This window comes from Poecile atricapillus, chromosome 1 (assembly GCF_030490865.1).
Source record: "Poecile atricapillus isolate bPoeAtr1 chromosome 1, bPoeAtr1.hap1, whole genome shotgun sequence".
NCBI classification, from domain to species: Eukaryota; Metazoa; Chordata; class Aves; order Passeriformes; family Paridae; genus Poecile; species Poecile atricapillus.
This window is the reverse complement of record NC_081249.1, coordinates 66,833,699-66,849,536: the sequence shown is the minus strand read 5'-3', so window position 1 is coordinate 66,849,536 and position 15,838 is coordinate 66,833,699. Positions and strand designations below refer to the sequence as shown.

The following is a 15,838-nucleotide window of genomic DNA, read 5'->3' as shown; positions in this document are numbered from 1 at the left end:
TGGTAGTACTACTCCCAGCTGTTGTTGCCATTTGTCATCAAGCAGCTCTTCTGCTTTAGGCAGGAAACTGGCTCTCAGGAGGCAGGAGCCATACCCCAAAGGTGTTCCTTGAAATGTTCAGTTTTAATTTTAATACTTAATCTCTATTTTATGATATGTTGATTAATTAGATTTTATAATTAATTTTATTGATGAGATTAATAATTATTAAAAGCTGAATTTATACTTTAATTTCTGCAGAAGTAATTTTTCTATTTTTGTTCTCTTAATATTGCCCATTCACTAATTTAATTTTATGTCTTCTATTGATAAAATTTATGTAGCTTAAAGTTTAAGTATATTAAAATAGATAGAAAAGTAATGCATTAATTCAAAAATACTATTTAAAAGGGTTTTTTCTATATTTCATATTTGAAAGTTAAAGCAAATCTACAGATCTAGAATGACACAGGATTTTAGAAAGGCATTACTTTTAACAGTAGTTCTCAAAAAGCTAATTATTTGGGTTTTTTTTCCTTCCTTCCTTCCAGGCAATTGCATTGCCTCCTATTGCTAAGTGGCCTTATCAAAATGGGTTTACTCTTAACACCTGGTTTCGTATGGATCCACTAAACAATATCAATGTAGATAAGGATAAACCCTATCTCTATTGGTAAGTAACTTATAATGCTGCAATTATGGTTTGTTCTGGCCTCCTAACAACAGTTAATATTTCTCATTTTTTTTAGTCCCTGACATACTTTCCCCCCACCCCTTGCCAAATATCTCCAGATTTTAATGGCTGCTCAATGTATACAAACTCTTAGAAAACCATCTGTCCTTTTCACTTTGCAATTCATAAATCCATGGATTCGAGACATGTGCCTTGTAGATAAACCATAAAATCTAGCGTTGTGGTTTCTTTAGGAATTCTAAAATGTATTATTTCTTAGAGCTTTAAATGGAGAATGTTGTATTTTCTCTTTGGTGATTAAGATTCTCAGCTGATGTCAGTACTACAAAATAAATCTGTTAAACTCAGAGTGCACAGTTTGCACATTAACTAAAGGTAATAGCAAGTAGATCTATGAATATAAAAATGGCTTCCTGATCACTGCTTCCCCAAACATGTTAAAATTTAATGTGAATGTAATGTGCAAAAAAGCAGCTGAATATACTGATCTCAGAAAGAAATCACAGAATCAGAGAATACGTTGAGTTGGAAGGGATCCATGAGGATCACTGAGTCCAACTCAGCCCTGTACAGGACCATCCCCATCCCAAGAGTCACACCATGTGCCTGACAGAATTGTCCAAACATTTCTTGAACTTTACCGGCTTGGTGCTGTGACCACTTCCCTGGGGAGCTGTTTCAGTGCCCAACCACCCTCTGGGTGATGAACCTTTTCCTAATATCCAACCTAAACCTTCCCCAACACAACTTCAAGCCATTCCCTTGTGTCCTGTCACTGGTCACCAGAGAATTTAGATCAGTGCCTGCCTCTCCGCTTCCCCTCCTGAGGAAGTTGTAACTCCAGTGAGGTCTCCCCTCAGTTTCCTCCAGGCTGAACAGACCAAGTGACCTCAGCTGCTCCTTGTACACCTTCCCCTCCAGGCCCTTCATCATTCTCATGTCCCTCCTTCAGGCACTCTCCAATAGTTTAATGTCTTTTTTATACTGTGGCACCCAGAACTGCCCCCAGCACTGGGGGTGAGGCTGCCCCAGCTCAGAGCAGAGCAGGACAATCCCCTCCCTTGCCCGGCTGTGATGCTGTGCCTGTTGCCCCCCAGGACAGGGTTGACTCTCCTGGCTGCCAGGGCACTGCTGACTCATGTTCAACTTGCTCCCAATCAGGACCCCCAGGTCCCTTTCCAGGGCACTGCTTTCCATCATCTCATTCCCCAGTCTGTTTTTCCAACCAGGGTTTCCCCATCCATGCAGAATCCAGCACTTGTACTTCTTCAACTTCATATGGTTGGTGATTGCCCAGTTCTCTTATTTGTCAACAAAAAAAAAGTCAACAGCTCCTCCCAGTTTTCTACCATCTGCAAACGTGCTCTTATCCCTTCCAGTACTGCATCCAGGTCATTCATGAAAATGTTGAAAAACACAGGGCCTAAGATGTAGCCCTGGAGACTTTGCCATGACAGGAACAATTTAAACTATTATTTTTATATAGTGGATTAAACCAAGCTCAAATTAGTAAGTCAAAACAGGAAAAATATCCATCTAAACTTTATGGAAGTTTCAGACTTTGCCACATGAAATCTTGTTTCACACACAACCATCATCAAGAGAAAGACACCAAAGCAAACGTTTATTTTCCTTCCACATGGTTTTTGGTCACATAATATCTTTTTCAGTTTAACTAGGTGAAAAATGTGTCATAAATAACTCAAGGCTTTAAGTGAGTGCAGTGCCTTTGTGGTGTGAGACAGCAGTTGCATCAGCTCAACCATGATGTGAAAACTGATTCTTAAAACCGGAGAAGGGAAGCAAAGAAATGCTTTCACATCTACCAGATGTGAGGGAAATTTTCCACTGTTCTGTTATTAGGGACGTGCTATTAGGAACCCTGCTTCAAGAACTGTAAGCCAGTTTGTTTTTTTCTAAAAAAGATAATTTTAATTATCTCTGAGGATGATGTTGGGCAGCTGCTGACAGTCTATTAACACTTGTATATTGGAACAGTATTGTAGCTATCTTACCAATTATAAACTGAGTGTGACAACTGGTATGGAAGAAAATTAGAAGTCTGGCATTTGCACAAGCAATAAATAACAACAAGGTAGAGCAGTCAAATTCAAAGGGTAAGGTTCAGAATTCTGTAGCAGAAATTTTAGTATAAGCCAGCCAACATCACATACCTAGGTGCCATGCTTATGGAATGAGTAGTCATATGTTAAAAAGCAGGAATTACAACAGGATGTTGAGGATTGTTGTAGGTTACCAACTGACCATAAAATCCGTTTTATTTGCTCTAGCTGAAAGAGCTAATGTGATCCTTTTAAGGATAGTCTGAACAAACAGAGTTGATAATAAAGTTGATGTGATCCTTCCTGAAATCATGGCAAAAGCATTACTGGAATGTCATTCACAGTTAAGAATTGCTACTTCTTTTAAGAGACCATGGGAAAAACTGGAACCATTTGGGAAACACTTGGGAGTGAACTGACCCTTGGAAAACACATTTTATAACGAATGATTTTTTTATTCTTTTTTTTATCTGAGATCCAGTGGGTAGACTGCAAAAGAGGAAAATTCAAACTTTTAGATACACAGTACTATGGGCACTATCACATTTATAAGACGTATTAAAATAATAATAATAATACTTATCATATTTTAATAGATTTTTGGAAATATTTATTTAAAAATAAAGTGTAGATTCTTTGTCATAAGGACACTGCAAATTTGGATATTTAGGGCTAACCTTAAGTGCACTTAACTGGGAAGTCTTCATCCTCTAAATCACTTTACTTGTTCCTGCTAAAAAAAGGGGTGGGTGACATAATTATTAAGTAAGGTTTGGAATTAGATATGATCAATCCAGATGCTAAGATTAATTTCTAGAGGGTTTTTTTTGGTGTTGTTTTACTTTTTTTTATTTTTTAAGAGGTGCTTTCTTTCAGGTAATATATCAGGTTCTGTAAAAGAATTATAAGGTAAACTGAGGCTGAATTGTCATAATGATTTTTGTCCATAGAACATCCCCAGTGCTTCCACAGGCATTAAATGGAAGAATGGCTAAAACGTCTGAAAGTGCATTCTACATTTTAGCTTTACAGATGTAGAGACAGGGAGGAAAGGAAAAAGAAAACCCAACCAAAAATGAAGCTGTCTAGTATTTTCAGACTTTCTCTGGGACTTTTGGTAATAGAGATAATGCAGAACAGTTGCAAAAGCATATAGTGAAATTCCACAGTTAGTAGAAAGCAGATTTCATCCATACCTTTCAGGCAAGGATGAATTATTATCTTCTTAATATCAATACTATGATCATATGTTAAATTGCTCATAAAATTCTAAGCTAAAGAAGCAGAAATCCCAAAACAGTTCCACTGGTGGATGGAAGAGTGCTCTCTTGCTATACAAGTGTAATAACATTCAGTACCTGCTTTGAGAAACTGGCTAAAATGAAACATAATTGTAAAGATTATATGAACAAACTGTAGTGAAATTGTGTTCCAGCTGTTACAGGAAGTAATTTAAGGCTCATAAAACCGTATGGCTGTTGATGGTATGGCTCTTGTTGTCTCTTTGCATTTTATCTTTGGATGTGGCAAGTTCTGCACATGTAGGTAATTGGTAAGAGAATTTCTTTGCAATCTTCTAGAGACCAGTCCTAGCCTACCTTACCTTTGGCAAGAAAAAAAATGGAACACATTAGAGTATTCAGTTTACCTACTTTTGTATTAGAATTCTAATTAGTTTGGAGGAAAAAAAAAAAAAAAAGAATCTTGGCTAAGTTTCGTGTTTATAAAATCATTTATTCTATTCTAAGTCAAAGAGCCCTGATAAGAAAAGAGAAGTTTTTTCATAATTTCATTGCTTTCTCATGTTTGTGTGCTGAACTCAAAGACAACTCAGTGTTTAAAATTTCAGGAAAAGTTTGATTTGACCATAATAGGGATAAAATCAGCCCAGGAATCAGGAAGGAAAGGAATGAGGAAAAAAATTAAAGATGTAGACATTTCTTCAAGAGAGATTCTTTATTTCAAAATGCTTTCTAGCTCTTGTTCAAAGTAGTAGGATGCATTTTACACAGTGATAATAATGTTTTATCAGGTAAAAACATTATGATATTTACAATGGTTGGCTGTTGGTAATTTAAAAGAAATTATTATATTTGACATCTCTAATCAAATAATACTATGTCATATGTCAGAACATAGTGAATCTCTGTATTATTTTAATATCCTTCAGAATGGGATTCTGTTAAATGAAAACATTTTAAACTGTAAAGATGACTTACATTGCTGAGAAACAGATTTGGCATTGTGAGAATTGCTGTTACCTGCTGAAAAGTTCTTTGAATGGCATAAGGCCTTAAGGAGATAAATCAAAGTCTTAAACTATCTCACAACACATTCAATTGCTCTTATTGTAAGGGCTGTATTTTAAGGTTTTTGACATTCATTTTATTGCACAAAATTCAGCAGTGTGGTGGTGCAGGTTGTGTATATGGGTAATGCAGATTTATGTGTGTATGAGTGATGCTCTTCCATGAGACTTCTCACTGCTCCTTTCATTGAGGGGTTTAGCTGCCTGTGGGGTCATTGTGGGATCCAGATCATTGGCATGATCCAGGTTAAAAATAGTCTTCAAAAGGTGAAAGCGAATAGCAGTGTTATAAAGAGCTTTCACTACTGGGGTCAGCGGTAATGGGCAGCATGTCATCTTTCTCTTCATTCTTAGGTGACATCTTAAGTTTATTTAGACAGAACATTTTATGTTTATTAAAGAAATGCTTTTTTTTTTTCTTTTTTTGCAAAGAGAGCTTTATGAAAGCCCTTATTAAAGGCAGTGGCAGGGAATAATGTTCCTTTTCAGCACAGCAGCTTACCTTGGAGAAGGGAGAGAGAAATGTGTACAATGTAGAGAAGCAGATCAATGAATGAGGAAGACACAGCCTGAATTTCGATAAAAGATATGTATATACTATATATACTTCAAGATTGGAAGTAGGAACTTCTGTGCAAGGATTCGTTAGGGTGCAGAAAAATTATTGATGGATGTTATTACACCTGTTCTATTTACTGTTTTTAAAATTCATTACAACAAAAGTGGCTTTCTAGAATTTGAGAATTTGAATGTCTCTTTCTTCCTCCTTTTGAAATACCTTCACAGGAGATGACTGTCTAAGCCCTTTTTCTTTTACCAGTTACCTTTGCAAAGTGTTCGTTTTTTTTAAGAAGTCCAGAATTGCTCTTTAAAATGCTTTTGATTTCAAATATAAGTGAAGAAATGAGCTTTCTGCATTATCTGTCTTTATATTTGTCACAAGAAGGTTTGGAAATCCTTAATTCTTAAAATTGCAGTCCTTTATCCATTTGGCAAATGAAAAGAAATCCACAACTCAGATGATTAACACTTCATATATCATTAGCAAAATTTATTCATATCTTGAAAAATAATTCTTGTGCATGATAACTATCTTAAATCTAAATTTGTATGTCATACCAGCTGCACTGTTCTCTGAATACCCCCCCAAAATTGCAAGGCATCTCACAATTGTTTTGTCCTGGATATTTCTTCAAAACTTTAATCAGATGTGTTATTTTAAATGATGATTAATTAAGAAACTGAGGGTTAAACGTGATAGATATAATACTTACTATCTTGGATTTTATGAAGAAAACAAAAGTACTGATTTTTAAAATGTAGCCTGGATTCAATTAAGTGCTGAAGGTGAGTAGCTCCCCAAATAGAATGGTGGAAGAAAATTAGATTCACCATTCTGGGTACAAAGTTATTTTCTTTTTCATGGCAGTTTAAAGTGGTATTTGAACCTTTTTATTATAAAATAATTCTCCTTTTCTCAATTTCATTCATAATTCTTTCTTTTCAGTTTCCGCACTAGCAAAGGTGTTGGGTATTCTGCTCATTTTGTTGGCAACTGCTTAATAGTTACATCGTTGAAGTCAAAAGGCAAAGGTTTCCAGCACTGTGTGAAGTACGACTTTCAGCCACGGAAGGTAAGCAAAGTTATATTTACAGTAAAGAATAACACTGATAATGTGACAATGTGCTTCTGGGAGGAGGGCTAAAATCCCTTCAGTGTTAAATATAATTCCTTATTTATAGGTAACTGCTCTAGTGTTCATGCAAAGTTACAGTTCAGAATCAATTCAAGAAAAATGTAATAATTTATAACAAGTGTAACACTTCTCTAAAGTCAGCTTGTTTTTCAAAACTACTGCTAAATTGGCTTCAGATAGAGAAGGATTTTGAGTACTTGTAAAATGGCTACATTTAATTACTTAAAAAATAAAATAATAATTCTGTTTCTGAAAATTTTGTACTTGGTAACTTTGTTGCCAAGGTCTTGAAAAATTTTGTTGGCAATGCTAGTTTCATTAACTGGTGCTGTTTGATATAAGACTCTCAACTTCCTTCCGTTTCAGTGCTGTTTTAGGATTTCTCATTTTTCATAGTAAATCTTGATTACATCTCTAGATCATTTTAGTGTTTATTTCTACTCTATGCCTAGTAGTCCTAGGGGAACGATGATTTTGTGGCCTTCAGTGTTGCAGTTGGTTGACTGAAGCATTGACTTTTTGGTTGTATAAAGCCTTATAAACACGTATCTGCTGAGTCTGCTGGAGTGAATCAATTCTGTTTTTCACGTTTTTCCAATTTTATGGCCAGAAAAGTATTTTGATGACAGTTCAGTTTTCATTTAAAGTAGCATGTCTGAATCTAGGAAAAAATGTAATTGCTAATTTTTTTTGTTATGTTATTTTTAATCAGCTTTTGGGATCTAGCTGATCTTTACTTGTTGATGAGGAAGTAGTCTTTCATATTTTACCAAGATATGTTTTTGGTAATTTTTAATACAAATGACTAGTTTTCTTAATGCCAACTCTGTAAAATTTTAGCTTTTGCTGTTGCTACTCAAAATAATTAATTCTGAAATACTAGTACCTCTATATCTCATTATATGAATACCAGTTTCAAATCAAAATCAGCTGATCTGATAACATAAAAATATAACTCCCATGTTAGTTTTACATATCTCAGAGTTGATGCTTCATACACCTTTGATCACGTCAGATTTAGAAATTATTTTAAATAAATATTTTAGAATGTATTTTTGACTTATTTAATATATTTTTCCATTGTTAACTTATGTTCACATGCATATGTTAAAGCACATAATGCATAGTGGAGGAAATATATTTCTGTGAAATATAATTCCTGGCCCTAACAAGTCAAAATTTGTCCTGTTTAACATGCAAATTGATTTTCTTCATATTGTTTAGATATGACATTGGTTTCACTTTGGTACAAGATTTGAATGTGTAGATACAGATTCAAAAAAATGTGTACTCAGTTATAAACAGCTAATTGTCCTAATGCTAACTTGAGAAGTGTGATTTTTGCCATCAGATGCACCATTCCCTAGACATTTGCTTACAGACACAGGCGTGTCAGATTTTGTCAGAAGCATCATTGTCAATAATTCTGAATAATGTGGTTTGAGGGTTTTTAATATTTTTTGGTGAATCACAGTACAGTAATAAATTCAAGTCATCTGGTCAAAGGCTTTATGTAGTCAGATCAGAGTTGCTCTGTTCACGTGAAGATCTTCCTGCTATGGCATATGATGCCTTTCACAGTATAATATATAGTCTTAATTTGTAACTTTATCATGTGCCGAGTGGTTACTTTAGGTCTCAATTGGTGTATTTTATAATATTGTAAAAGCAAGCATTTATAAAAAATATATGGAGAAATTTGGTTATCATACCCCCAAATAGGAAATGTGGGTGTAGTATAATAGCCTGACATGTCAACAGGGCTAAACTAGCTTTGACAATGTTATGTTTAATATGTCTGTACTGGTTTTTTGGGACTCCAAATTGATACTTTTGGTAAGTAATCCTCAGCGTTTTTGCTCCCTTGAGTTTCAGCCTCAACATCAATCCTTGTAAAACTGTAACAGGAAAGCAGTGTAGTCAAGAGCAAACAGCTTTTGTGTGTGTGTGTGTGTGTGTATGTTTCTAATCCTGAACACCTTTACTAGCTGTAGGAGAGACAGAAATAAGTTCCACATCCTGGAAATCCTTAGTGTGTGATGCCTCATTTCTCTGATTGTACTGTCCTATGGAGTAGGAATATGACTCAGCAGTTGGTGACTAAGCTTGACAGGTTTCAGCAGTAAACAAAAAATTCATAGTGAAGGGTCTTTTAGTACTACTCTCTGCTCTTGTTACAGCAGAGAGGCATGGCCTTTGTGCATTTTTGAGAAAATTATATGGGGAAGGAAACTGCAGGATGAATGTGAAACAAAATTGTATTGTTGACTTTGAATATTAAGGAAAGAAAAGGATTTTTTCAACTAAAAGTTGAAGAAAAATTGTGTGTGAGATCATACAACTTGGTTTGGTTCATTGGGTAGTAGTAAAGTGCTGCCTTTCCCTCTTAAAAAAAATGTTTGCTAGTGCTAGAGAAATGGCCTAAATGCAGAAATACAAAAGACTGTGAGCAAATATACTATTAATCACAAAATCCAATAGACCGTTTAAAAGCTCCTTACAACGTACCTAAGCATAGATAAATAGCAATGTAGAAACCACTGTTAGTAAAATGAAGTTCTTCAGGAAGCTGACGTTGAAAGCAAATGAGTAATACTTAGAAAAGTACAACTTATAGCAAATTCTATGCAAAATTATTAGACAAATATTTTTTTTTTCCTGTTCAGAGGGCAAATTAGATGACTGAGGCTTAATAAGAACCCTTGAAGAATATATGAACATGGCAAAAAAGCTAAATTGTTTAATTTCATCATTGTTTATGAGTAAATGGGTATGAGTCAGAGAAAGTGTCTCAAGTTTAACCTTAGAGTAGGCATCCCTTAGTTCCAAAGGAAGTTGAATTCTAAATTTGCCAAACTTTCATTTGGGGTATATAGTATTTTTTTTCCAAATAAATTTTAGATGAAAAATAATATGGATTTTAAAATATGGATTTTCTCATATTTAGAATTAAATATTACCACGCTTGACTTCTTTGCTATCAAATTGTGATAGAAGCTAGGAAAATTCAAAGGAAGGATTAGAAAACACATGGGTAAACGTATCTGGAACAAAGTAATGCTCTGCTGCAGTGGAATTTTTTCCCCTGTTTCCATTGAATTATTTTAAAGATTCTCACTTTGCATAAGAACAGATTTGTGAGCCAGTTGATACACACTATGTGGATTTCTGAAGACCTTTAGGCATAATAATCATCTGAGAACATTAAAAAAATTACTATAAGAGAATTATATTCATTAAAATACAGTGATGGGAGAATATGAATCAAGTGGCAAGCAGTAATTTCAGAAGAACTTTTATTTTCTTGTTGCTAAGAATGCATCATGGACTTGGTGGAGTTTGTCATCCTCTATTTAGGAATTAGCTTTGAAAGCTTGTATTACTCATTTTTTCTAGATTGATAGGGAAAAATGCGAGACAAAAAGTAAACCATTTTTTTAATACTTGAATGGTTTCCTGGCTAAAGAGAAATTGCCATTTAAGATGTAAATTTAGTTAATTCAAGGGTAGAAGGACAAAAAAAAAGCAGTATTTTACTGGTTTAGCTGTGGTGGTGAGCTGGGATAGACTTTGTGTGCATGTGTGTGTATTCAAGAAGATCAGAGCTGAGGAGTTGTTTTAGAACTTGCCTTGTGGTTCAGAGTAACAGACAGAGGCAGTGGTTTAACACAGCAGCAATGCTAAAGATTCAGGAAAATTGCATGAAAGTTGGCATGACCTAAAAGAAGCTGCATGTGCATGTATGGGGGTTAGCATGGAGGAAAAAAGGATTATAAAAAGTAGTTTATATAATAATTTCCCTAAAGTTTAATGTGAGCACCAAAGCTCTCCCAAGGTAGCATTGCTCATTTTAGCTCCTTGTAGGCGCTGTGGACAGTGTTTTAACAAAAGTAATGGTTTATTTGTTTTCAAATGAATGAGTCATCTATTAAGCTTTAGCTACACACAGAGACAGTCTTATAAATTGGTGTTTTCACAAATGGTTTTAACAGTGCCTTTTTAAAGAAAAATCACAGAAGATAAATAGATAAAACCTGGGGCTTAGGGGTTGTCAGCTGATTTCTGCTACAAATTGCCATACCTGGAAATATGAATAAATACACAAAAGGCACAACTTTGAACAGTACCAGCACAAAGAATGCCTGCTTTTGGGATGGAAATTTTTAAAATCATTATCACTTGGTGGAGATTATTGGTTGATTAACCACTGAAGGAATGAGAAAATAAGGATATTTTTCTGAGATTTATGTTTGGTTGCGTGGGGCTTTGGAAAAGAAGTAATGATGGAAGGAAAACTCTAGTTGTGTGGTTTGTAGATATTTTCTGATTAGCAGTTACATGCATAGATATTGAGTAATTAATATTTTTTTGAATTATTGTGGGTCCTCCCTTAAATAGAATCTGATTACAAAATGGGAAATAAAATTTGCAAAGTGAGTTTTGAGTTAGGTTTTTAGGGTTTCTTTTCTGAGGTTGATAGTAACTCACAAAAATTACTTTGTTCGTGGTTCCTTGATGTTTCCATACATGACTTCAGAAGCCAAAGCTGGAGCAGTACTTCTTTATTCCAGTATTGCCCAATAAATCTGTTTGCTTGGAAATGCAAGAAATTAGATACTCTAAAGTATCATTGTATGATCAGCAGCATTTTTCTACCTTCTGTTTGTTGTATGTTCGAAGGAGAGCAAAATGAAAAAAAAAAATTTTAGGAAACAGATGTGTAAAAATATATGTTCTTGTATCTATAGCTATTATAGACTTGTAACAGAATACAGCTCAATTTGATGACTACTGTAATGCTTATTGTCAAAATGTATTTTGCTGCATGCTGTTTTGTTCATAACTCTGTGCTTTTTCTAATTTCAAAATCAACATGTGGATACATCTATTTTTGTTTTCTCTGACAGAGAGACAGAATTTTGTATTAGTAGGCTCTGTATCTACTCATCCCAGCTCAGGAAGAGAGTCAACAAGCCCCAAGGGCTGCAGAAGTTCTCTGCTTTGGAAAAAAGGGACTTACCTGAACATGGAAATCAAAATACAGTAATTGAAAAAGATACCAAGAAAGGGATAATGATGAAAATGTCAATTATTGTTACAAATTATTAGAATACAAAAGGCTATTTTTAAGACAAGCTGACATTTTCACAGAGTCAATTAGACTGGAAGGGGATGTGTTGAGACCCTGTTTCAAAAAGGGACACCTAGATCAAGTTGTTCCTAGACAAAAACTAGATTTTGTCCAGTTGTGTTTTGAATGTCTCCAAGAAAAAAGACTCCAGAATTCTTGAGTTTATTTGTCATGGACATAATGATTCCTGTTAAACAATTTGTGGGAAAGATCATACCATAGTAGTATGTGGAAGCACTAAATTGTGGTGTCTTCTCTGGTTATTTAATGTATTTTTAATGATATGACAGTTGTCCAAAAATTGGTGAAATTATAAATAGAGGAAAAATATCACAGCAAGCAATCAGGATCTTAGCCTGGGCTTTAAAATTTGCTATTGTGATTTTTTTCTGTTTATTTAATAATTTCTAGACAGCTGTGATACAAAGACAGATGTTGTGTGGTACAAATTTGTTAAGGTAAGAGCACAGAGCTCTGGATTTCCTGTCAAAACTGAGCTGTGTTTTTTTTTACAGAATAGTGTTGAAATTAAATTGAACTATTAAAATTAAATTGTATGTATGCATTTTTGCCTCTAATCCCCTAAAGGAATGTAGGTAGGTACATCATTACATTTAGGCACAGTTCTATTGACTGGAGTTGAAGTCCCACTGACTTGAATTTTAATTTTACCTGTTTGCAAGGATTCATGTTTTTGTGTTAAGTTTATGATATTGGTCACTCTTTTTTTATGCCATTCATTAATTTTATTTTTTATAGCATGAAATCTGCCCCTGTGTACTGATTTTTCATGTCTTTCCAGTGGTACATGATAAGCATTGTACACATCTACAACCGGTGGAGAAACAGTGAAATCCGTTGTTACGTGAATGGTCAGCTGGTATCCTATGGTGACATGGCCTGGCATGTTAACACAAATGATGTAAGATTTTATTGGTTTTCCTTTCTCTTCTCTTTCCATTTTAAGGTTAATTCAAAAAGAAAAAAATAAAAAGTGTTACATTTATTTCTAAAGATCTTTGCAAGTTTTCTTTTTTAAATGTCTCTTTTCTTCTTACTTATTCACCTACTTAATAAAATGTAATATTATTGACTTTTTGGTTTTTTGTATACATGTGCTCGTTTTCTGTACCTTAAACTTCGGAAAGTTTGAGAGCCTAGACTTAATGAAGCAGCAAATATTGCTGTTTCTGGCACAAAGTTCTGTCTGTGGAAGGCAGACAAAATTATTTTTTTGTGCTTTGCCTTCAGTTAAATCTGTGACAGAATTTCAGAGGTTCTTGATTCATCAACTTGCTGCGCTCTTGTTATTTTTTATTTAAAATATGGTTCTCATTTCTTTCTGATTGCTATAAGGATAAAGAAGCCTTAGGGAAGTGACCTGTCTTTTGCTAAATTCTAGAGGCAAAATAGGATTTGAAAGGGAGAGTTTAAATATTACATGTTAATTAAAGTAGGAGAGCTCTGCCTTCCAAAGGTTCTGATTTCCATTTTTATTTGGTAGCATTTGTACTTGCAAGAAAAGGCCAGCCTTTCAGTTTTTGCAGAGCCTGGTTTCTCCTTGGTAATATAAATATTTTCATGAGAAGTGAAATGCAATGACTGAAAAACCAGCTGAGGTCTCAGAAGATCTGGTCTGGGTTATTGGTTATATGGTGTGGGAACTGCAATCCTTAGTGACAAATGCTTAGCAGGAGGAGCTGCTTCTTCTGTTTGTGTTTTCTTCACTGAATTCTTTTCTACTTTCTCATGCAACAAAAGTACAGTTTTTTCTTAAGGTGAAATTGGTTTGCCAAGCTTTAGATATTTTGATATGTCTTAAATATGTACTAAGATTTTATTTTGTCCACTGGTTAATAGTATAAGCTATGAAAGACACTAGTTATCGTTAACTCTCCATTTTTTAACAACAAAAGTCTGGTCTGTCAATAGTAGGAAGTAGAATAGAAAGAGCAAGAATTCAGAAAAGCTGTATGAGTGGAAATGTATAAAAAAATACAAGGGAAAATAGGGGAGTGTGTACATATGTTTCTTACTATTTTGCATTACCTAGGAAGAGAAGCTCGTTTTAACTATATTAGAACTTTCTTGTTTCATATAAAGTCTGAGTTAGAAGTATTCCCTCGAAAATTCTTGAGTAATTATCCAGCTTGTTTGTTGACATCTACCTTCATACCCTTACACTTGGATATAACTTTAGTCTCCTGCAAGATGTCAATAAAATAATTTACTTTAACAGTTTTGGGGGAAAACACTACATAAGTCAGCCGATTATTCTTCTTTCTTTACATCTATGTTGAGCATAAGTATTTGTGTAGTTTACACTGATAGATTTAACAGTACAAGTTGTGAAAACAGAAAGGGTTAGGAGCTACCTATCGTTGACTAAATGATCTGACTTTTCTGTCTTTTCTATGGACGAGCATTGTAAGATAATCAAGATGTAGTGTTAAAAGCACTAAATGTACTGCTGACAAGATTTTTCATTTGTTCACTGTGTCAAATCTACCACTGAACAATATACATTGAGATTAAACATATTTTTAGACTAGTAAAACATTCATTACATTTACATTATTTGGTTTAACATTGAGGAACTGAGCTGAATATAATTTTTTAAGCATAGGATTTGTCTTGGTAGAGATTGTGAATTTATTTTCTTTTTTTCCCGGACTCATTTTGCATTACCATTCTTTAGTATTTTTATGAGGTTTTTTTTGATATCTGATGTTTTCTTCTTGTATCCAAGCAAGAACTGTTGAAAATCTTAGTCTACCATTTTCATATTTAGCCTGTGGGACATGGAAGTAAAGACAGAGGGGGCAAAAACAGTGAAATCCTAAAAAAATGCTTATTAATTTATTTACTTATTTATTTTTCTTGTATTTCTTAGAATTCATTCTTATTTATAAAAGGCCAAGAATTTACTGGGTTCTTAACTATTTCTGTATTGTGGCCAGGCATATATAGGATATACATGATGTGCTCATTATGGGTTCAGATCTGCATTCTTCACAAATATATGTTGAACTAAGAGAAATGTTTTCATTTTATTGAGCCTCCATATATTGAATATTTGCAGTATGTTTCACCCAAATGTTAGACATAAAATATAAATTTGGATGAAAAAGGGGAAGACATTATAAACTTCTTTGTATTAGCTGTTTCTGTTTTAAATGCTGCTAATACTCTGTTTTCAATTAGCCATTTTTGGCTCCAAAATCATTACTATTTAATGAAATATAAAAACCATAGCAGTGCCAATATTTATTGTGTTCATGTCCTATACAACATACCATGGACAGTGATAAAGGACTCACTGAGTTTATATTCCAAGGGAATATAGCTGGGGATTATGGCAAAAAGGTGAAGTGACATGCATGGCAAGGTGTAACATAATCAAATGTGTGCAGATACAAGCTCCTCGGTAGTCATGATCAGATCCATAGGCCTTATAGGGTTTATTATTTATAAGATATCAAATGCAATTTAAGATGGAAGTTAAAGTGAAGAGTTTGAGTATTACAGCTGTATGATTAGGAATTTCTCCAGGTGTGGGAAGTGACAAAAGAAACATAGAACTTCTCTTCAAGGTGTGGGGATGTGGAGGTTTGGTGGAAGATTTTTATTCAGATGGTTGGATGAAGATGAATTGATGATGCCTTTATATCTTTCACAGAACTTTGCATTTCCAGTGTAGAATAAGGAATTTGTAGAAGGATCTAAAAGCTTTACTTAAGTGATGAAAAGCCAACACACTGATAACATCATAGCACTTGTACTGCATTTGAGAAAAGGCTTATAATTATCAAGATTTTTAAGGATTAAGTTCAGTCCTTAAATAACAAAGTCCATAAGTCCCAAGAATTTATTTTTTTTATTTAAATAAAACAGGAGGTTTTGGGCCAAGGGACTGAGTGAAGTAGATCTGTCAATCACTTTGTCTAGGAGTTATTAATGACGTAC

At 34.2% G+C, this 15,838-nt stretch overlaps 1 protein-coding gene across 2 annotated transcripts in view; it reads left to right on the top strand.

Moving 5' to 3' along the window:
• Window positions 1–15,838, top strand: part of NBEA (neurobeachin) — a 461,177-nt gene that overhangs the window by 88,121 nt on the left and 357,218 nt on the right. For both annotated transcript variants that reach the window (XM_058860312.1, XM_058860303.1), the window contains exons 5-7: window positions 531–652; window positions 6,552–6,678; window positions 12,675–12,794. In XM_058860312.1, coding sequence (XP_058716295.1) covers window positions 531–652; window positions 6,552–6,678; window positions 12,675–12,794 — 369 coding nt within the window. The remainder of the gene's footprint in view (window positions 1–530; window positions 653–6,551; window positions 6,679–12,674; window positions 12,795–15,838) is intronic.